Source organism: Leopardus geoffroyi, chromosome D3 (genome assembly GCF_018350155.1).
Source record: "Leopardus geoffroyi isolate Oge1 chromosome D3, O.geoffroyi_Oge1_pat1.0, whole genome shotgun sequence".
Classification (NCBI taxonomy): domain Eukaryota; kingdom Metazoa; phylum Chordata; class Mammalia; order Carnivora; family Felidae; genus Leopardus; species Leopardus geoffroyi.
In genome coordinates this window covers 16,572,369-16,595,748 of record NC_059339.1, presented here as the reverse complement: position 1 = coordinate 16,595,748, position 23,380 = coordinate 16,572,369, and the positions used below count along the sequence as shown (strand labels likewise).

Sequence of the window (23,380 nt, the reverse complement as noted above, 5' to 3'; positions counted from 1 at the left end):
TCCCAGGACTGGGGGAGACCCTGCATTTACGACCTATGGTCCCAGGAACTCAAGAAGAGTCCTCAGATAAGCCAATGTATCAGAACTGAGCAAACCTGATGGAAAGAAGAGGTCAGTGATAATTGCTCAAAGAGGCATCCTGGAGACCCCATGTTAAGAACTTTAAGAGGAACCAGGTGTGCTATCCAGAGGCTGAAATTTCCTTTCTTTTTAAAAACTTTTAATGTTTATTTTTTAAGAGAGAGAGAAAGAATGTGAGCAGGGGAGGTGCAGAGAGGGACGGAGACACAGAATTGGAACCAGGCTCCAGGCTCGGAGCTGTCAGCACAGAGCCCGACACAGGGCTCAAACTCATGGACCACGAGATCATGACCTGAGCCGAAGTTGGACGCTTAACCGACAGAGCCACCCAGGCGCCCCACAATATAAGTATCCTTGATGGTGTGATCTGGAAATGCGCCCCAACCATTTCTTCCCACCTTAGTTGGTTGCCAGGATGGCTAATCAGGGTATCAAACCAGGTCTGAAGGAAATAGACAATGGTGCTCCCTCCCATGGCAAATTTTGTGTTGATGAGAATGTCAGAGGATCTTCTGGCAAACACTGACCCATGTGGTGTGGGGGTGTGGGTGGGAGTGAGTTTTTTAGAATTTATAATAGCAAGTAAGTAAAATAATGACTAATTGGTAAGCAAACACAAGAGAGAAAAAGCATGGAAAAACCACTGGAAAGATGAACAAATAGCTTAAGAAAAACAAAATGATGTTTTTATTTTTTAAAAAAGGTAAATTTTATAAAATATCCATGTGATATTTTGCTCTCAGCTCTATCAGAATCCTCTTTTGGCTGGGTAATTTGAGTTGCAATGACTTTTTTCTTAAATTGAAGTAAAATTCACGTAACATAAAATTAGCTGTTTTAAAGTGAATCCATGTGATTTTAACATATTGTTTTCTATTTTACAACCTAATTTTTTTCTGGTTACAAAATTATTGCATGTTTGTATGTAAAATCCAAGCATCCTATATATATGAAGAGATAGTCAAAGACTCCCCCCCCCCCATAATCCCACTTCAGCCACTAGAAGAGAAAGCCACAGGTAGATGAGACTATTCCTCCAAATTGTTCTATTCCTATATTAACATAATTGTTAACAAACATTGAATTATACTCTACATACAGTTCACCATTTCCTTTTCCTTTAGGAAAATGCCTATGCATGGGCATTTGGGATGTTTCCAGTTTTTCCTGATTATAAGCAATGCTCCAATGAACATCCTTGGATGTACAGCTTTGCCTGCTCATGGGATATTTCTAGGAAAATTCTCTGTAAGTCTGATCGCCTGCACAAAGGCCATGTGTATTTTGCATTTTGCGAAGTGCCCCCAAGTCAGCTTCCCCAAAACTATACCAGTATTTGCCCACAAAGCCATGTAGGGAGAGCATCTGCAGAATGTTTGATGTATATGTTTGGACGTGCTCTGTAGATTTCACAAGGCTCCACCCAATTAGGGAAGGAAAGAGGGAGGGACATGAATTCACATCCAGTTCCAACACTTGTTTATTCCCAGCTCCTTTCCAGACAGAGAGCAAGGAGAAGAGTCTGGGTTGGGTGAGGTAATCCTGACCCCATCCCCCTCTGCCATGTAGGGAAATATCTTTGGAAACATCAGCTCCTGTGGAGCCAACACTTACCCCACCCTCCCATCCTGTTGCCCCAGCCATCCTGGACCCCCTGGCTCCAGAGCACAGAAAGCCTGGGCTCCGAGGGCTATCTCAGCAAGAAAAGGACTCACCAGCCCCCAAACAATCTTCTTAGTGTCCAAATCACTGCAGACTGTCTGCAAGAATCTCTGGCTTCTCGAGGTTAAAAATATCCTATGCCGGAGGGGCCATCAGTGTCTGGCTCAGAAGAGAACTGGCTCTCCATTGCTGGGGAAATTAACTAAAACCAATTGACTTTTTTTCTGTGAAGCTTTGAAGCCAGACTTTTAACTGGGTTAAAATCCTTACTCCACTATTTGCTAGCTATGTGACCCTAGGCCACTTCCTTAACTTCTCTGTGCCTCAGTTTCCCTGGCTGTAAAAGGAGTGTCGTGATCTCATCCATCTCAGAGGCCAGCGGGTCTCCATCCTGGCTGTGTACAAGAATTGGCTGGCAAGCTTTTAAAAATCCTGATGTCCAGGCTGTATTCTAAGCCAATTAAATCTGAGTTTCTGAGGGCTAGTGTTCTGGGCAAAAATGTATATATTTTAAAGTTTCCCAGATGTTTCTGATGTGCCATAGAGATTTTGTGAGTATTGCATGATATTGTGAGTATTGAATGAAAAGTGCTTCTGCTGGTGCCTGACGCAGAGTTGAATGCTTTGGTAGGGGTTGTGGGACCAATTATCTAAGCCTGGGTGGTGGTCAGGGAAAGCTTCCTGGAGGAGGGGTTAGCTGAGCTGTGAACCAAAGGAGAGGAGTTACCCTGGCCAAAGAGAACAGGATGAATTTTAGCAGGAGTAACAGCACCTGCAGGCATCTGGAGCCTGGGGAATGTGGCCTCCAGAGGAATTGAAAGTCATTCTCTGTGACTGGAGCTGAGAAGGGAGAAAGTAGACATATTGGGTCCCCTGATGAGGTTAGAGGTCAGAGAAAATCACTGTGTTTTATGCTGGTATCCTGAAGGATTATTTCAGCAGGATGGTAAGATACCCAGACCATGTCTTCCCTCCCAATTCAGAGGCAGCAGGGCCTTCCTAAGACACTGTGTCCAAGCCAGCTGGGGAGCTCCAACTTGCCAACAATCGGCAACATACCCCCCCCCATGCTCCCATTCACGAGCCGGCCCATGGACTCTCAAGTCAGAGAGTCCTGGCTTTGAATCCTGACTTTACCACTTTGTACCTAATGTGGCCTCTGGCAGGTGATTTCACTTACAAGCCTCAATTTCCTGGCCTGTGAAACAGGCATGAAACCCCCATTAGATTTTTGCAAGGATTAAATGAGGTGATGTAAAAGATAGCACGGTGCGTCCCACATGTCAAACAGTAAATGTTTCCAATGATTGTTCTTTTTAAAGATTATTATTATTCTGTGGCGCCTGGGTAGCTCAGTCGGTTAACTGTCTGACTTTGACTCAGGTCATGATATCCTGGTTCATGAGTTCAAACCCTGCATAGGGCTCTGTGGCAGTACAGAGCCCGCTTCAGAACCTCTGTCCCCCTCTCTCTCTGTCCCTCCCCTGCTGGTCTTTTCTCTCTCTCAAAATGTGTAAACTTAAAAAATAAAAATAGGGACACCTGAGTGGCTCAGTCAGTTAAGCATCCAACTTCAGCTCAGGTCACGATCTCACAGTTTGTGGGTTTGAGACCCGCGTCAGGCTCTGTGCTGACAGCTCAGATCCTGGAGTTGCTTCAGATTCTGTCTCCCTCTCTTTCTCTCTGCCCCTCCTCTGCTCGTTCTCTCTCTCTCTCTCTCAAAAAAAAAATTAATTTAAAAAATAAAAATAATTATTCCAAATAATGATTCTGTAATGACAAGTATTAATATTATTAATAATATTCACAATCTTGATTCTGCAACCCTTTGGTGGCTGGATAGATTCCCAAATCTGTCCTTTTCTCTCCCAGCCCTAAAGTCCCACTTTGGTTCTCCCATGATAATTAGAGCTTTAATTTCTCAGCTCTTTTTCTGCATTTTTCTTGTTGTTCAATCTACATAACAACCTTGGGAGGCATATGTTTTATTATCCAGATCTTACAGTTAAGGCAACAGAGGCTCAGAGTGGTTAAGCCACTTGCCCCAAACCACCCAGATACATATTACACCTGCAACCTCATACACATTCACTGATGAGAAAACTGAGGCTCAGAAAGATGAAGTATCATGCCCAAGGTCACACACTTGGCAGGTGCCAAGGCTGGGATTTAAACCCTTGTCTGTCCTATGACTTCTGGGCCCTAAGGGTTCCTCCCAGAGGACTGAAGTGCCTGCTAGGATTCACCTTCTAAACCACCTGGAGAGATAAGCAGGGGAGGCTGGAACCTTTCATTCTTGCTGCCCTGACTCTGGGGCTCTTTTGAAGACCAGCCCCTTCTGGAATGCCCTTCCCACCAACTGCCTCCTGTTCTTCAAAAATCAGGTCAGTGTTCACTCTTTTCCAGGAAATATTTCCAAACCTCAATTGAATCACTTTTAAGCTATTGGTTCCCCTTCATGCAAACATCTGCAGTGTCATATTTACAATGTTATTTTATTTTATTTTTTTATTTGAGAGAGAAAGAGAGAGAGAGCACAAGGAGGGGAGGGGCAGAGAGAGAGAATCCTAAGTAGGCTCCACGTTCAGTGCAGAGCCCGATGTGGGGCTGAAATCAAGAGTTGGATGCTCAATTGACTGAGCCGCCCAGGTGCCCCTGTGTTTTATTTTTATGTTATTTTTTATTTTTATTTTTTAAAATGTTTATTTTTGAGAGAGAGAGAGAGAGAGAGAGAGAGAGAAAACGTGAACAGGGGAGGGGCAGAGAGAGAGGGAGACACGGAATCTGAAGCAGGCTCCAGGCTCCGAGCTGTCAGCACAGAGCCCGACGTGGGGCTTGAACTCATCAGCCTTGAGATCATGACCTGAGCTGAAGTCGGACACTTAACCAACCAAGCCACCCAGGCGCCCCTATTTTTAAAATATTAATTCATTATGGGAATGGGTAAGATCACATATGTGGTTCAAAGTTCAGAAGATTCAATGGGGTGCCTGGGTGGCTCAGGTGGTTAAGGGTCTGACTCTTGATTTCAGTTCAGGTCATGATGTCACGGTTCATGAGATCAAGCCCCGCATCAGGCTCAGTGCTGACAGTGCAGAGCCTGCTTGGGATTCTGTCTCTCCCTCTCTCTCTGCACCTCCCCTGCTCACTTGCACACACACACACACACACACACACACTCTCTCTCTCTCTCTCTCTCAGAAAAAAAAGTTCAGAAGACTCAAAAGGGTATTTAGTGAAATTGCTTTGCACTCCTGACCCCCAACCACTTTGCTCCCACTCCCCCACCCCCTGCCAGTTAACGATAGTGTTTACGTATTCTTCCAGATCTCTCAGCATATAGGAGCATCTCATAAACAAATATATTGTTTCCCACCTTCCCCCACAAATGATACACATGTTACACACACTGTTCAGTTTTATTTTTTAGATCTTGGAAACTTTCATATTAGTACATAATGATCTTCCTGGATCTCTTCTGTGGCTACACAGTTTTCCATTGTAGGACTGTATGTAGTTTATTTAACCATTCCCTTGTGGATGGACATTTGGGTTGTTTCCCATCTTCTGCTCTTAAAAACAGCACTGCAGGGGCGCCTGGCTGGCCCGGTAGAATGTGTGATTCTTGAGCTCGAGGTCATGAGTTGGAGCCCCAAGTTGAGTATACAGAATACTTAAAAATTATATCTTAAACGGGCGCCTGGGTGGCTCATTCGGTTAAGCATCCGACTTCAGCTCAGGTCATGATCTCACGGTTCATGGGTTTGAGCCCCACATCGGTCTCTGTGCAGACAGCTTGGAGCCTGGAGCCTGCTTCAGATTCTGGGATTCTGTGTCTCCCTCTCTCTGCCCCTTCCCCCCTCAAATGAATGAACATTAAAAAATATTTTTTAAAAATTAAATCTTAAAAAACAAACAAAAAAACAGCACTGTGGCTAAGGTCCCAGTACCTGAGACTTTGTTGTCAGTCCTGGGAAACTCTGTGAACGGTCTGTGGTGGAGTGGCTGGGGCTGGGGTCTCATCCTGAGCATGCAACTAAGCCCCCAGCCCAGGCAACACATCTCTTTATGCCTCGGAGTGTCCCCACCCTTTCCTTCTTTCAAATAATATTTACCGAACAGCTGCCATTCTGGACACTGGTGAAGAAGATAAGCCCAGTCCCTCTTCTCATACTGCTGACATTTTAATGGGGGAGGGAGAGACACATAATCAACAGGTAAACAAATAAATATAGAACATAATGTCAAAAGGTGAAAGTAATTAAAATAAACCAGCATAAAGGGATATAGGGTCTGACGAGGGGGGTGGAGGGATTGTAGATAAAATGTCCAGGACCCACAGAGGTGACTCGTGAAATGAAACCTCAGTGATGAGCAGGAACAGCTGTGCCAAGATCTGGGAAGAACATTCCAGAAGGAGTCTTGCAGCTGTGAAGTCTCCAAAGTCAGAACTAGTTTGCGGTGCTCGAGGGACATAATGGAGCAACATGAATCAGGAGAGACGAAGAAGACAAGATCTGGGGTGCAGCCTTGGAGATCCTGGTGAGGATTTTGGGTTTATTTGCAGTGCAACAGGAAATCACTGAACTGGTGAAGCAAGGGAATAATAATGTGACAATGTACATTTTTTAGACATTACTTTGTGACCCAGCCATTCCACTCCTAGGTGATTATCTAAGAGAAAGGAAAACATATGTCCACACAAAGACTTTGCTAAGAATGTTCATAGCAGCTTTATTCATAGTGGCCAGAACTGGAAAAACAGCCCAAATATCCATCAGTAGGACAGTGGGGAACCAAAGTGTGGCACATCCATACAAAGGAGTACTACTCTGCAAAAAAAGGAGCAAACTCAGGGCGCTTGGGTGGCTCAGTCGGTTGGGCATCCAACTCCTGATTTTGGCTCAGGTCATGATCTCATGATTTGTGAGTTCGAGCCCCTCGTTGGGCTCCATGCTGACGGCGTGGAGCCTGCTTGGGGTTCTCTCTCTCTCTCTCTCTCTCTCTCTCTCTCTCTCTCCCCCTCTCTGTGCCCCTCCCCCACACACAGGTGCACTCTCTCTCTCTCAAAAATAAATAAAGATTTTTTAAGCTTATTTTTGAGAGAGAGCGAAAGCGGGGGAGGAGCAGAGAGAGAGGGGACAGAAGATCTGAAGTGGGCTCTGCACTGACAGCAGAGAGCCCAACGTGGGGCTTGAACTCAAAGCTCATGACCTGAGCTGAAGTCGGAAGCTTAACTGACTGAGCCACCTAGGTGAGCGCCAAACTCTTGGTGCATATGACGTGGTTGAATCTGAGGAACATGTTGGGGCAAAGAAGCCAGACCTCCCCACACCATGCAAAAAAGAGAATACATATTGTATGATTCTGTTTCTGTAAATACATTATAAAGAAAATGCAAAGTAATCTCTAGTCACAGAAAGCAAATCAGTGGTTATCTGGGGTCAGCAGTCAGAGGACAGGGGATCAAATGCAAGAGGCAGGAAAGAGCAATGGAATGTTCTGTATCTTGATTGAGGCAGTGGTTACATGAGTGTAAACATCTATCAAAGCCCATTGAACTAGTACACTTGAGACAGGTGCGTTTTATTAGGTATAAATTATACTTCAATAAAGTTGATTTTTAAAAATGCTTATTTATTTTTGAGAGAGAAAGGAGTGGAGGGGCAGAGAGAGAAAGAGAGAATCTCAAGCACATTCCGCACTGTGTCAGTGCGGAGCCCAACGCGGGGCTTGAACTCATGAACCATGAGATCATGACCCGAGCAGAAATCAAGAATCAGTCCCTTAACCGACTGAACCACCCAGGCGCCCTAATAAAGTTGATTTTTAAAAAAGGATAACATTGGCTTCTGGGTGGAAAATAGGCCCCAGGAGGCCAGTTTGGAGCTTAGTTGCAGTAATCCCAGGTGGTGGCTTTGTTGCCACTACAGAGATGGCATTGGAGGTGGAAATAGGAGAGGGCTGCGGATTACCCTTGGTAGGTGGTGAGCAGGACTGGCTGTGGGAGGTGAGGACAAGGGGGACTAGTGATGACTTCCAGGTGTGCACCTGTCAACATGTGGGGCCCTTAGCTGACATGGGGACACAGAGGGTGGAGCAGCTTTGGAGCAGAAGCCCAGCCCCCTTCACCCACCGAAAGCCTGGACGGTCTTTTGAGATCCCTTCTGTCCCAGTGATTCTTTGTGTGAAATTCCTCCCTCCCCAGGCAGGTACGGAGTTGTCAGTCACCGAGAAGACGACTCACCGCTGCCACCTTATGGAGGAGACTGGTAACGGGGAAGCTGGGATTTCAGCTGAGGTCTCCCTTTATGTTTCATTGTTCAGTTACCCCCCCCCCCCCCCCCGCAGTGCTTCTCTGTCGCAGCTCAACTCCTTCAACCACGCAGTGCCCTTGAGGAGTGGCTGTGCATCGGGAAGGGTCCCAAGCTCCATCACCAGTTCTGCTGTCACTAAGAACTCACTGCGCTGTAACTTTAAATATTTCTCTGTAAATGACCTACGTTTTCATTTAACTTGGCCTCATCCTAAATTGCAATACTGTATTTATTGAAAAACATCCACGTATAAGTGGACCTGCACACTTCACAGCTATAGTGGTTTTATGGGCTATTTAGGTAATTTTCTAATACACATGAATACATAACTATTAAAATAAGAATTCTCGGGGCACCTGGGTGGCTCAGTTAGCTCTCTGCCCCTCCCCCACTCATGGTCTGTCTGTCTCTCTCTCTTGAAAATAAACATTAAAAAATGTTTTTAAAAAATGAGAAATCTCTGTACCATTTACACATCTCTCATTCCTCTGGTGGTACTTGTACCCCATCTGAGGGGAAGGGGGATTCTTCATGGGGTCACTCTAAGGTACTGTGCGCCAGTCGGTGCTCACGAAATATCGAAATATCGATTATACATTTATCTGGACACAACTGGGATGGACAGCACTTTGTCAACACTCAGCAGAAACACCGACAAACAGAGCACTTAATCTCTGATACAGCACTTCCACTCCTAGGAAACAATCTTCAGGAAATAATTAAGGATGCATGCCAAGCTCTTTTTATATTACTGACATTTAATTTTTATCTTTTAGTTGATCTGTTTGTTTTGTTTTTTTTCCCTAAATCTCTTCCTACAGTGAACAACTAGTATAAAGAAAACTTCCACATCTATATTGTAAGGTCTGGAATTTACTTTTCTAAATCTTTTTTTTAAAATTTATTTATTATTTTTATTTATTTATTTTGAGAGAGAGAGAGAGAGAGAGCTGGGAAGAGGCAGAGAGAAAGGGAAAGAGAAATCCCAAGCAGGCTCCATGCTGGCAGCACAGAGCCCAATGCGGGGCTTGAACTAACAAACAACGAGCCAAAACCAAAAGGTAGATGTTTAACCAACGGAGCCACCCAAGTGACTCACCTTTCCAAATCTTTTTTTTTCCCCCTTGAATCCCTTCTTTCTTCTGCGTGTCAATCAGTGCACTATTAAGACATGGTCTCTGCCTTCCTGGCGTCTAGAGTCTAGTACGTACGAGATGGGAAAATGCAAACGACCAGTGCACAGGAACTGTTTAATTATAATTGTCAAGAGTGCTTCCAGGGCCCTAAAAAAAGATCTTAATAACAGGGGCCCTGCAGGTCAGGGAGTGATTTTCTAAGGAGATGGCTTTTAGATTGATATCCCCCCAAATAATGATGCCAGCTCACATTTAAAGCTGCACTGTCCCACGGGGTCCCCACTGGCCACATGTGGCTACTGAGCACTTGAATTGAAATGTGGCTGGTCGAACTGAGATGTGTTCTAAATGCACAATACATACTGGATTTCGAAGACTTCACATGGAAAATAAAAAGTGAGAAATCTCTGATGTTGTTTATACTGATTAAAAGTTGAAATGAGAATATTTAGGATATATTGGATTACATCAAATACGTTAATATCCATTTTACCTGTTGCTTTTACCTTTTTAATATGGCTACTAGAAAGTTTTAAATTACATATGTGGCTTGCATTTTGTTTCTAGTGGGTAGAGTGGAGCCAGAGAGTGCTTACTGATAACAAGGACCTTTCTAAGTCCTAAATGTGTAGTATTTCATTTAGTCCTACGATGATTCTGGGAGGTGGCTTTTTTTTTTTTTAATTTTAAAAGTTTCCTTATTTTGAGAGAGAGAGAGTGTGCATGTAGGGGAGGGGAGAGAGAGAGAGAGAGATGGAGAAAGAGAGAATCCTAAACAGGCTTTGCACCATGTGGAGTCCAATGCGGGGCTCAAACTTTGGTGAAGTCAGACGCTTAACCAACTGAGCCACCCAGGTGCCCAGGGAGGTGGCTATTATTCATCTAACTGCAGAGGAGGAAAACTGAGGCGCAGAGAGCAAATGGCCAGAGATTTTCACCACCAGCAAGTGGCATAGCTGAGGTTTGAACCTAGGTGGAGTCCCTCTGCCTGACCAATACGCACTTAACCTTTACCCCATGCTACTGAATACAAGCACCACTGTGCTGGGACATCCATAGCCATCAGGGCAGAAGGAGCAGCACAGAGATAATCCACAGACTAGATGGGCCTCTGCTCATTTGGCGATGGAATGACCCTGGAGGATCTGCTTTCTCCGGGGCTGTTTCCTCACCCTGGGGACCCTGAATTCAGCACTGTCTGTCAATGCATGTTAATCTTTAGGAAGCATACTTATAATGGCCCACTAAGCATCCTCTAACTCAGACATATCCAGTGGAAACAAAATGCAAACCATATATGTAATTTACAGTTTTCTAGTAGCCATATTAAAAAAGATAAAAAGAAACAAGTAAATTAATGTTTTATTTAATCCACTATATCCTAAATGTAACTGTATCAACCTGTAAGCAACATAAAAAAATATGTCCCTGGTGACCCGTCTATCTCCCCATTATCACTCCCTGCCTCATATTTCATGCTGCGAATTCCTTCTAGTTCAATGCACCTTGGCCACTGTCTTGCCCACAGACATTTGCATATTCTGTTCTAGGCAGTGGGGAATGATGTGAGACTAGCCATCCTTCATACAGGCCTGTTTGCTTTTCTGCCTGCCCTTTTGGACTATAAACCTGAAGAAGGCAGGCACCATATTAGATTTATTCATCGCTGTATCCCCACCCTGAGCACAGCTCCTGGTACAGTGCAGGCACCGTTAAATGTCTCACCTTTGAGTGGTTAATGAATGACCTCACTATTTATTTTCTGTTTCTTCAGTTAAACTGTGAACTTTCTGAGGAAAGGGACTATGTGGTTTGCTTTGTTCCAAGTGTCAGGTATAGTGCCCACTAGTCGTTCAGAAAATATATATTGAGCAGCACCTCCTATAAGCCATGCACATACTAAAGGCTATGTGGTGAGCTGAAATGGACATGGTTCCTGTCCTCACGTGCGAGACGTTGATCCAAGAATCCCACCACTAAATGTAAACTGCAGTAGTGAGTAGTGCTTACAAAACAGGTACATTACAGGTGTTGGAAGGGCAGCCTTGGCTCTTGAATTTTAACATAGGAGGACCTGGTAGCCAAAAGTGAGCTGCTTGGTTCTGCCTTTAAGAAAGAACTTGTCACTCAGATCGAGAAGAGGCTACACTCTCCCAGGGCATCCCCAGCCAATGGCTGAACATGCTGGGGGTCCTGGGGCTTGAATACTTCTGCCCAATGGAGATCCTCTAACGAGTTTTTGTTCTGGTGCTCCCTGATAGGTTGTCTATCTTTGTCAGATGAGCCCTTGTCCAATTCTGCTTCTTCCTCTTTCTCCTTCATGGTTGTTGCCGCCGAACCCTCCCCCCCCACCCCGCCGGCCACCAACTCTATTTCAACATCTGCTTCCTGGAGGATCTGAGTTGACCCAGAGGGGCTTGGGGGCTGGATTCTTGTGGGCAGGGGAACTTGAAGTGTTGCTTTCAGGGTATTTTTATATAGAATCAACAAACTACCATTGCCCTTTGCAAAGAATGGGGAAGGGCTGATAGTAATAACTGCTTCTATGAGAATTAACTTAGATAATAGCTGTATAGTATCTGGCACTCCATGAACCGCAGCTGTTATTATTACCTGGTCTCTGAGTGAGTGGGTGTTTCAGGAAACTGTGCCTGGCACTGGGTATTAGCTCCTTGAAGTCTTCCCCTTAATATCTAAGGTGGGGTCCCCTCTGCTCCTTGCAGAGTTTTGGAAAGGTCTCCCTCTAGGGAGGGTAGACATGTGGAAGATTAAAGGATATATAACTTTGAAAGTATTGAATCCAGGGGCTCCTGGGTGGCTCAGTCGGTTAGGCGACCAACTTTGGCTCAGGTCATGATCTCGAGGTTTGTGAGTTTGAGCCCCACGTGGGGCTCTGGGCTCTGTGCTGATAGCTCAGAACCTGGAGACTGCTTTGGATTCTGTGTCTCATTCTCTTTCTGCCCCTCCCCCACTTGTTCTCTGTCTCTCAAAAATAAATAAATGTAAAAAAAAAAAAGAAGAAAGTATCGGATCTGGCCCCAAAGGCTGGATTGCAAGCTGCACTGCCATCGGTCCAGAGGGCAACCCCAAGAAAGGTCCTCCAAAGGTTCCCTGCTTTACCTGGTACTGATTTATGGTCCTCCTGGGAGATGACCTACTGGTAGACAGGTAGACAGACAGGTGGACAAATCTGACTCTCCAGTGGATTGATATGTGATGATTGAGTGACCGATGGATGGACAGACACAGATCAGACTGAGATGTCAAGACAGGAGATGGATCTGTCAGCCAGACGGTCAGGCTTGTGACTTTGAGACGGACAGAAAGGCAGACAGCAGGGCCGGAAGGCCTGGGCGGGGTGAGGGGGGTGGGGGCCGCCACCCGCCAGCTGGGCCGCAAGGGGGCGCCGCCTCCCCGCCCGGCGTGGCCCGCCGCCGGCTGGGCGCGCGCTCGCGGGCCTGCGGCGGGGCGGGGCTAGCGTGCGCACGGGGCAGGGCCAACTTGCTCGCGGGGGCGACCGCGGGTGGGGGGCGGGGCGCGCGTGCTCGCGGGGGCGGGGCACGCGGCGGGCGCGGGGGCGCGCGGCGGCGGCTCGTTCCGTTCCGGGCCGAGGCTCGCGGCGGAAAAGTTGCGGGGCGGAGAGGAGCGGCCCCGGGACGGGCAGCGAGCGCGAAGCCGAGCCGGCTCCCGGCGCCCGCGGTCCCGCCATGGACGACCTCGGTGAGTGAGCGGGAGGTCGAGGAAGAAGGGTGCGAGGGGCGCGCGGCCTCGGGCCGGGCGGGAGCGAGCTGGCGGCGGGGGCTGCGGGATCCCTCCTCCGGCGTCCCGGGTCCTGGCTCTGCTCGCTGCCTGATGGAGCTCCGCTGGGCCGGGATCCCGGGCCCGGCCTGAGTCCTTTGCCAGGCCGGCCCCGCCGCGGTCCTCGCAGCCGCCACCCCCCGCCTCGGGGACGGCTCCACCTCCGGACTCGGGACCTCGGGGACCCACCCCCATCTCCCAGACCAGCCTGAGGGGCCAGCTTGCGCCTCGGGGACCCGCCCCGTCCGCCCCAGGGACGGACCCCCGCTGCCGGCACAGCACCACCTCCCCCCCGCTGTGGGACCCTCCCTTCACAGACCGCTCCCTCACCCCCCACCTCACTGATCGGCCGCCCAACTCGGGGAACAGCTGCCTGAACTCCTGGTTGGTCCCTCATTTCCAGGACCTGCTCTCACCCCTTTGAGGACCCCCACTTCACAGACTGGCACCCCCACTTCAGGGATAGCCCCTCCAAGCCCACCCTTTTCATTTCACAAGTTAGAGATGAGCCTCCGATGACCACACCCCCACAAAGACAAGTTTCTCATCTGTCCCCACTAACCACCCCCCCCCCCCACCCCAGGTCTGGGCACCCTGTTTCATGGGCTGCTCACTCCATTTCGCTGACTGTCCTGTCCACTCTGTGGGCCAGCCCCTCCCCTTTCCTATCACAGATCAGCCTAATCCTAGAAGAGTAAGCTGGGGAGACATGATTCTTCCCCCACTCCCAGATTCTGGTGCAGTGCCAGGGGAATGCGGTGGGAAGTGGGCCCCGAGGTATGGCCATCTCTGGACTTGTCCGGGGCTGGCAGAGTTCCCCCCACCCCCTAGCATCAAACCTTGCTGGAGGCCACGCAGGTAAAGAGGACAGGATGCCCAGAACAGAGTTTTACTGTTTTCTTGTTATCGGAGCTCCAAAACTACCCTTTTCAGTGCTGTGTAGACCTGGTGTTAGGGCAGGGGAAAGTATCTCCTGAAACCAGACACGAAACCCGAGGGGGTTGAGGCCAGGGTTCTAGGAATGCCTTGAGTGGCCTGAACCCTATGGTGAGAGGATTCACTTCTTCACTGTCTGTCCCTCCCCTTCAAGCCTGTAGCTGGAGGGCCTCCGAGCTGGGGAGGTGAGGGGGGGGGGGAGTTTCTTCTCTGTAGGAGCCTTGTCTTCCCTCTCTGGACTGTGGGTGGCTTGTGTGACCATTGATGCTTTCTCTGTCCCAGGCTCTGAGGAGCAGATTCATCAGACAGCACTGACGGGCCTCCCCCAAGCGCACAGGGCACTAAGTTAAGACTGGCTATTTGTAGGTACTGGACTTCCAAGCGGACAGGGAGGAGGACCGCCAGCTTCCTTTTGAAAAAGATCAGGGCGCTGCTGAGAGATCCCGGCGCTGGGGATGGTGTCCAGTCCTGCCTGTTTTGTGGAGTGCGATGGCTGCCAAGCATAGTTCTCTGCCTTCGGGTCAGGCTTGGCACCCATTTTTCCAACACCAGGTTGGCATGCCTTGCAGGCAGGTTTTTTTTTTCCCCCCACATAAAAGATAAGCTGAAAGGAGGCTGGGGGGATAGGTTTTGAATCAGGATCTGAAAGTCTCGATGCTTTCCCAGCAGGAACTGGGGAGCAGAGTTACAGTTTCCAAAATGCTGATGTGGTGCTGTTGCTTCCGTGCAGTCCCTTCCACACAGTGCTGTTTGAGGGTCCGAGAAGGTTTTGTAGAGTTTGCTGTTGGAGTCCAGAATTCCTGTCCCCTGATGGTCTTCCATTTGGGGCCAGGAGACTGAGCTAGTCTCAGGGAAAGAGAGGAGAGGGGTATAGGGGGTGACAGGAATTGAAATTTGCAGTTTATGGAGGGCTTCCCCGTACCTCAGCATGTCCCGCTCTCACAGCAGCCCTTCATAAGAGCCCCTTAGGGCCACTGCTGTCATCACTGCCTGCCTTTTATGAATGGGAAAAACTGGGAGTCAGAGAGGGTGATTCACTTGCCCAAGGCTGCACAGCCACAGAATGACAAAACCATGACTAGAGAGAAGCCCGGTCCCGCAGCTCTTGTGGACCAAGAGGCCTTTCTTCCTGAGGAGGGGGGTAGGCAGCATGTGAAGGAGGAGTCTCAGGGGGTGACGGCTGCCACCTGTAACTTCTGCCGCCTTCCAGCACAGACTCCGCAGTTGTTTCCGGGCTGCCGGACTTCCTGGGCCTCAGCTCCCAGGAGGCCAGCTACGCCTGGCTGCCCTGGAGTCCCAGAGCCCCGGGGTGGGAGCAATGGGGCGAGCAGGAAGGGGAGAGGAATTTGCCTCTGTGCTCAGGCCCCATCAGCTGTCTGGATGGCTGCTCAACACACTGCCTGTCAGCTGTTTTCCTTAGTTTGGGTGGACACAAAGGCCAGGCTGCTTATTTTGATTTTTCTCCTGAGAGTGCTCTCAGCTGTGAGCATCCTGGTCCCTGAAATGGGAGAGTTTATGGTCTGTCCTGTGGCAAGGCTAGAGGGGGCAGAGACTCTGCTGTGACTTTGTTTTTTTGGGTCTCAAAACAAAAATTGGGGAACTCTTCCCTCCCCTTAGCTGCTGGTGACAGACTCACCACATGCTGTTTAATAAGTTACGAATTTATAGCTCTTTGGGCAGAAAAACATCAACACTGCCCTTGCCTGTGTGTTCTCTCTGCTTTGTGCTGCGGGGTGGCTGCTGGTGGCTTTTCCCATTACTGTTTAGACGCTGGTTTGGCCCGGAGTTCGCCCTGTTGAGTTCTGGCTGGAGTTTCCTGGACAGAGCTCCCACAACACTGAGATGCACTCTGATTACCGTTTCCGACCCAACTCCTCACTCTCCCTCGTTCATGTTCCTTAGTGCACTTGGGGGGCTGTGACCACAGCTGCGGTCCAGTAATAGTCACGTGTGCTTGATGGGAGACAGGCATCAGACTCAGCACTTTATGGGTATGATCACCGCCATTCCGAGAGAGAGAGAGAGAGAGAGAGAGAGAGAGAGAGAGAGAGATGTTTTATCTCCACTGTACAGATGTGGAAACCTGAGCTCTGGGAGGTTCACTGGGGGGAGCTGGGATTGGAACCCAGACTGATCCAATTCCAGATCTGGTCATCAAAATCATAATAAGGTTAAATGCTCAGTGAGGTGACTAACGGGAGGATGAGCCTTGAGCCTGCTGAGTAATTGCTAGTTACCTTTGAAATTTGTGTGCTGGGGGCCATCCTGAGGAAATGGCCTCTGTGGCAAAGGGTGGGTCCAATTCAGACCTTGATAGCTTTGCCTTCCCATCTCTTCCAGGGGGGACAGCCAGCTGTTGGCAATGCCCAGTTGCTTCTAGAATCTGGACATGTCTTCCTTCAGCTTCTCAGCAGTCTGGACCCTCTGAAAAACAGTGCCTCATTGTCCTTAGGGGGAGTGTTAGGGGGGCAGGGGAGTTGCTTGGGGCATTCCGGACTACGGAGCCTCCCTGTTTCCATGGAAAGTCTGGACTTCGGGCTTGTCTGTCTGTGGTGTCTCTGTGTGTTAGGCCAGGGTCAGGGCATCCAGCTGCTGGGCCTGTGGCAGGGGCAGCTGTGGAGTGATGTTGTGTTCTTCGTCAACACCAGATCTTCTGGGCAATGCACCAGTGAGGTGCAGAGCTGGGCTCCAGACCCTGGTGTGTTTGAGTCCTAAGCAGGTGCCCTTTCTGTTGTGCTTAGCTGTCTGCTGTCTGGACAGCCTCAGCCCAGTGTGGAGAGGTTTGGGCTGCTCTGCCATTGTGGGTTGGAGGTCTTCCAAGAGAACATCGAAGCACTGCCTCCAGCTTCCCCAGTGATGGCCCTGCATTGGGAGGCTGGGGGGGGTCCTTGGCAGGAGAGGCCTACGAAAAGCCAGAATTACCGCTGAGGCACTCACGCAGCGCCTCTCCGCCATGTTCACATTTTGCATGGAGTGTGCTGACCCGGCAAGGGCCTGTTACCTTGCTCCAAGGCCAGAGAGTTGAAAGACTTCCTCCTACCTTCACACTCGTTCCAGCTCTTCCCTGTGTTGTCCTGGTCTCAGCGCCTTCACTAGTAATAACAAACATCCGTAGAACTCTTTCTCATAATGTTTAAATGTTTAATGAGCACTTATTATGTGCAGGCACTGTGCTGGGCACTTTACACACATTGTTTCATTGACTCATGTTGGCCACAGGAGGCACAGGTTCTGTTCTTAGTACTACTACTACTACCCATTTTACAGAGGGGGAAGCTGAGGCACAGAGAGGGTTAGCCCCCTTGCCCAAGTTCTGTTAACTAGAGAATAGCAGGGCTGGGGTTTAAATGCAGAGTCGGGGGGCGCCTGGGTGGCGCAGTCGGTTAAGCGTCCGACTTCAGCTCAGGTCACGATCTTGCGGTCCGTGAGTTCGAGCCCCACGTCAGGCTCTGGGCTGATGGCTCAGAGCCTGGAGCCTGCTTCCGATTCTGTGTCTCCTTCTCTCTCTGCCCCTCCCCCCTTCATGCTCTGTGTCTCTCTGTCTCAAAAATAAATAAACGTTAAAAAAAAAAATTAAAAAAAAAATAAATGCAGAGTCGGGCTTGTAACCATTTTTACACCTCTGCTCGTGATACTGGATCGGATCTTGGTTGCCTGTTGGTTTGATTGTGTTACATTTCTAGATGCTAAACATCTTTCCTGGCTCCTCCCCACACGCCTCATCCTCTGTTCGGTGTCCCACATCCGTCTTCTTCCTTCCTGTTCCCTGTGGCTTCTCTGGTTGGAATCAAGCTCTCTGTGCCCCTGCTCCATACAGATTTGCTCCTGTCCTCATTCAGGTGTTTGTCCTTTGCTGCACCAACCCTTTTCCAGAGCAGAAAGTTGTTGAAAACTTTTAAGGAGGAGAATTGAAGACGTACTCTGAAGGGAGAGACAGAGAGAAAGAATTAGGGGGCTGAGTTTTCCCAGAAACCTTGACAAAGCACCTGATGAAAAGGGGTATCTCCTCACTCAGCATAGGCCCAGAACCTCCTCAGCCCTGACGTCCACTTTTCCTCTTCAGTTGGGGTCTTGTTGGGAGTCTCACATCTGGCCTGAAATGTGCATTCACGTCCTGATGAGTCTTCCAACTAACAAATTGATTGCCTAACCAGTGGGGCTGAGGGATGGCCTCTCCAGGGAGGCCGTGGATGCTGGGCCCACTGGCCCAGGCTGAATGTGTGGTTGGCCGGGCCCCGCAGAGCCCCCGGTGGCCAAGTTTTCCCTTAAAGACAGCTTTTTAATGCTTATTTCTTGTGTGATTGTGGTATTGTGGTTTTATGGGAGAATATTGTCATTGTTAGGTGCATGTTGAAAGTATTTGGGAGTAAAATGTCATGATGTCTGCAACTCAGTTTTAAATGGTGGAATAAAGAAAGTGGATGTATACATATGTATATACAGAGAGAGCTCCTAAGCACATGTATGTGTGTTTATATAAAATGGCAAAAATTTTTTTTAAATTTTTTAATGCTTTTATTTATTTTTGAGAGAGAGAGAGAGGGAGAGAGGGAGGGAGAGAACGAGCAGGAGAGGGGCAGAGAGAGCAGGAGAGAATCCCAAGCAGGCTCCTCACTGTCAGTGCAGAGCCTAACGTGAGGCTCCATCTCACGAACCTCGAGATCATGGACTGAGCCGAGATCGAGAGTTGGGCACTTAACTGAGCCGCCCAGGCGCCCCCAGAATGGCAAAACATTAATGACTGAATCTAGGTAGAGGGCATATGGGTGCTCATTGTATTGGTCTTTCAACTTCTCTGTATGTTTAGATACTTTCATGAAAAAAAGTTGGAAAAAGTAAGAAGACACTGCTTTTTTCCTCAGTGGGCTCAGGGTTATTCAGCCAGGGGTGTTCATAAGTGTCTACCTGTGACTCTTGGCCTCCCGTGACTCTGTGCAGGCGGTGACTGCTTGGGTAGACAGGAGCCAAGGGGGCCTGGGATGAGAATGACTGGTAACTAACTCTCAGCTCGGGTGGGGGCACATAGCCATGGCAACCTGTGCAGAAAAAAGGACAGGGCCAGCCAGAGGCAGACAGCTTCCACAGTGTGGAGGCAGCCTCCGGGGTTATTTTGGGTGTGGTGACATTAATGAGACCAGGGTCAGGGCGAGGGGGATGCTGGGCTCTGCTTTGGAGTTTGGAGAGGGTTGCCTGGGTGGGATGCAGAGCAAGGCCTTTACAGAAGAAGAGCCTCTGGGCAGCTGGAGCCTGGGGGAGGGGGTGAAATGCCATTTGCTTCACATCATGAACCTCTTATCTGTGGCCAAAAGGACACCACTAGCCTGTGGGCAGCATGGGCCAGAGTGGCCCTGGGCTCTTGCTTGCAGCCCAGATCTAGCCGTCCAGTTCTCCAGACTTCAGGTTCCCACTCCTGGAATCTCCACTCCCAGGTCCCTCTTGTTCTGTGCTGACTCGAGGCTGGGCCACTTGGGCCTCCCATCTGTTTGGGAGAAAGAGCTGGATTCCGGTGCCAGCAGCCCCCTTGGCTTTGAGGCCCTGGTGCCCACTAGAAACATTTTGGGCAGACTCTTGTAAGGGGAGCACTTCACTCTAGGGTCTTCTTTGAGACTCGTGTCCGTCTGCCGGCATGCGAGGATGCAGAGGCTGGCCACTTGGTAGGGATCGAGGGATCTTCCTAGTGAGGTCTCAGAGTGGTGCGTCATGGCCTTTCTCTGCCTGTTTGAAACGCAGCACGATGTGTGTTTTATGGGGGGGGAGGGGTGGTGCTGTGAGGAAGCTGTATGTAATTCTTGGCTGGGACTCAGGTAATTGTTTTAATGAAATGGAATGCAGCTTATTCAGAACTCACTTGGCAGAGACAGCCATGTTCTGTTCTGTTTTCTTCTTGGGGAGAGGGGGGCGCACATTTCCAGCTGTTTTGAATAGTGGAACCCTGGGTGAGTTCGGAGGTGGGTGGAAGCCTCTGGGGGGCTCTTTTTGGTTTAGCTCACGGATCCTCAGACTGCCGAGACTCCTCTGGACAGCAGTCTGTGTATCCTTTCGAATGAGCTATGGAGACCTGGGTCTCCCGACAACAGAAAAGTCCTGTTGGAAGGTGGCTGCCTCCTGCCTCCTGCCTCCTGCCTCCTGAGTCCGCGGGAGATGAGGGATGCGGGAGTGTGTGGCACACAGCAGGGGCACCCTCCCTGGCTGTCTGTTCATTCGCCCCACACATCTCTTTCCACCCCAACACCTGTTATGACCTCCGGTGCCTCTCTCCCCCCATACACCCCTTCAGGGTAGACCCCATGTAGCCATCTATGGGTCCCTTTTTCTTCTGGTTCCCTCTCTTTACCTGCCTGCTCTTTCCAACTTCCTCATCCCTTCTTTGCTCCTTTTCTGTTTTTAACACAGCTTGAACCATTCTTTCATGTTTTCTCTTTTGCTACGAATGCATCCCATTTGTTTTTTTTTTTTTTTTTTGAGAAAGAGAGAGAGAGAGAGAGAGAGAGAGAGAGAGAGAGAGAAAACGAGTTGGGGAAGGGAAGAGAGAAAAGGGGACAGAGGATCTGAAGCGGGCTCTTTGTGGACAGCAGAGAGCCGGATGTGGGGCTCGAACTCACAAACCATGAGATCAGGACCTGAGCCGAAGGCAAATGCTTAACTGACTGAGCCACCCAGGCGCCCCTACATCCTATCCTTTAGTGGCCATATTTCCCCCTCCCTCCCTTGAGATCCACTTCTCTACAGACCCCTCCACCCCCCAGATTCCTTCTCTGATCCCTTTGTGGGGGTGCACCTCTGTGTTATTCCAGAGGCTTCTGCTGGCTCCCTGTTTTTCTCCTAGGTACCTAGGTCAGTTTATCTGCTTGCGTGACCTCTTTTTTCACTTGTGTGTTGGCGACTCCTAAATTTATATTTCCACCCCTGACGTTGATTCTATTGTGCAGATTCTTCCGGCCTGCACGCCAGCAAAGACCCAGCTCATTTCCTTCTCACTCTCTCTTCTTGGCCTCATCCATTGTCTACTTTCTCTGTTACTGTCCCCTCTCTTCTCTGGGCCTGTGTGAAATCATGGGCCTTTGTGCAACACTTTGAGATTTAGGCAACATTTTCACGTGCTTCCTCATTTTTGATATGATTCTGACAAAAACACTTTGGGGTGAGAGATAGTTTTCCCTGTTACAGAGGAGGAAGCTGTAACTGCCGCTCAAGGGACTCCGAGGAAGCAGACACACCCAGTATGACCACAAATCCTGATGCAAGAGCCTGACCTTAGAGCCTGAGCTTAGATCTTCTGGCACCAAACCCATTCTCTTTTTGGTTCTTCATACTGGAATCACAGGTTGGATTTTGGCCTGCTTGGCCTTCGTAGTATTTAAAAATGTCCTAGGGGCTCCCGGGTGGCTCAGTCAGTTAAGCGTAGGACTCTTGGTTTTGGCTCAGGTCACGATCTTATGGTTTCCTGAGTTGGAGCCCCTCGTGGGGCTTTGCCCTGGCAGCGAGGAGCCTGCTTGGGATTCTCTCTCTCCCTCTCTCTCTGCCCCTCCCCCCACTCACACTGTCTCTCTTTCAAAATAAATAAATAAACTTTTTTTTTTTTTTTAATGTTTATTTATTTTTGAGACAGAGAGAGACAGAGCATGAACGGGGGAGGGTCAGAGAGAGGGAGGCACAGAATCTGAAACAGGCTCCAGACTCTGAGTGGTCAGCAGACAGCCTTACGCGGGGCTCGAACTCACGGACCGCGAGATCATGACCTGAGCCGAAGTCGGATGCTTAACTGACTGAGCCACCCAGGCACCCCATAAAATAAATAAATAAACTTTTAAAAAAATCTTAAAAAATTATTCTAAATTACAGTTGTCCCTTAAACAACACAGGTTTGAATGTGTGGGTCAACTTATACATGGCTTTTTTTTTTTTTTTTTAAATATATAAATACAGTACAGGGGCGTGTGGATGGCTCAGTTGCTTAAGTAGCTGACTTCGGCTCAGGTCATGACCTCATGGTTCATGAGTTCAGGCCCCACATCGGGCCCCCTGCTCTCAGCTTGCAGCCTGCTTCGGATCCTCTGTCCCCCTCTCTCTGCACCTCACCCCCCAAATAAATAAACGTTAAAAAAAAAAAAACAATTCTTTCTGCCCTGGGTTTATAGCAAACACGGAGTTGCTAAGTCTCAGTGGATTCCTTTTTTAACTTTTTTGAGACTTTATTTATTTATTTATTTATTTATTTATTTATTTATTTATTTAAAAGTCATCTCTACCCCCTTGTGGGGCTCGAACTCGCAACCTTGAGACTAAGAGTCCCATGTTCCACCGCCTGAGCCAGCCAGGCGCCCCATCTAGGGGCTTTCTCAAACTGCATTCTTGAGTTAGATGTGACTTCTGACCACTTCCAAGCACTTAGCTCCACACAGTCTGGATCTTTGTCCAAGTTGCAGAAAATTGCCTCCTCACCTGTTTGTCTCCCCTCCTCCTCACCAATCTCCCCTCTTCCTCCTCCTGGAAGGTCTCTGCAGCTGCCACCTTGAGACGGCTTTGTTCTGGTTCAGACCAGCCAACCTCTTGACTCACCCATGGCAGTGTAACAAATCTATGTAAACGGGGCTTCTTTGGTCTCCCCTCTGCCTGGTAGGCCCCTTCAAGAGAGGGATCTTGTGTGCTAAGTGCCAATGACAGCTACGCTGTCTGCCGTTGCTTAATATTTGATGGTGGTTGATGATTAAATGGGTATGAACTGCAGACACCCACTGTGATGCCAGACCTCCAGCACGCCTCTTCTGCTGGAGAATCTGAGCCAGAGACCCTCTGGGTTCTGGGTTGGTGGGGAGGCAGTCTAGTGCCATGGGCAGAAGGCAGGCTCTGACATCAGCCACTCCAGGGTCTGAATCATTACTGCCACTTGCTAACTGTGTGACTGTGGCCCGTCACCTTACACCCATAGCCTCGGTGAAACAGGCACATTTCTTGAGATGCCTTAAAGCACTTAATAAATAGTAACGATTGTTATTATGATTCCTCCTTGGACAAATCTAGATATCGCTTTGGGGCCTTGGCTTTCTCTGTCACCCCTCCACTTCACCAGTCTGCTGCCTGTGCTTGCTGTGGCCTTGGTGGTGAACATTTAGTGCACATGAGCCGGGTTGACCATTCAGCTTGGTCTGAGGGAGGAATCTCACATGGGTTATCTCCTGGGAGGTTGTGATTTGGGACCCTTCCTGGCCCCGTGGGGTAGAAGCCCGGGAGCGCAGCTCTGCGGACGGAATGGCTGTTCCCTAGTGCTGGGGGTGTCAAGTTGGGTTTTGGTTAAATGACATTTCATTTCCCCAGAGCCTCTTTGGTGGCTTTGGGGCGGAAGTGGCTGGGGAAGGAGGTCATTCCGTGGCTTGGTTTATACTAATTGCTTATCTAACACTAATGTATGAGGGGTGTCACAGAGAGCCAGTGAAAGATGCTCCGTGACAC

At 49.0% G+C, this 23,380-nt stretch overlaps 1 protein-coding gene across 5 annotated transcripts in view; it reads left to right on the top strand.

Annotated features, from left to right (window-relative positions):
• The first annotated feature begins 1,268 nt into the window (after window positions 1-1,268).
• The window catches only part of PXN (paxillin), a 58,785-nt gene continuing 36,673 nt past the window's right edge, over window positions 1,269-23,380 (top strand). For 2 of the 5 annotated variants that reach the window (XM_045458168.1, XM_045458166.1), the window contains exon 1: window positions 1,269-1,329. In XM_045458168.1, coding sequence (XP_045314124.1) covers window positions 1,284-1,329 — 46 coding nt within the window. In that variant the 5' untranslated portion in view covers window positions 1,269-1,283. Of the gene's footprint in view, window positions 1,330-12,741; window positions 12,917-23,380 lie in introns of those variants that run through there. The other 3 variants (XM_045458169.1, XM_045458162.1, XM_045458167.1) reach the window with 3 other exon arrangements.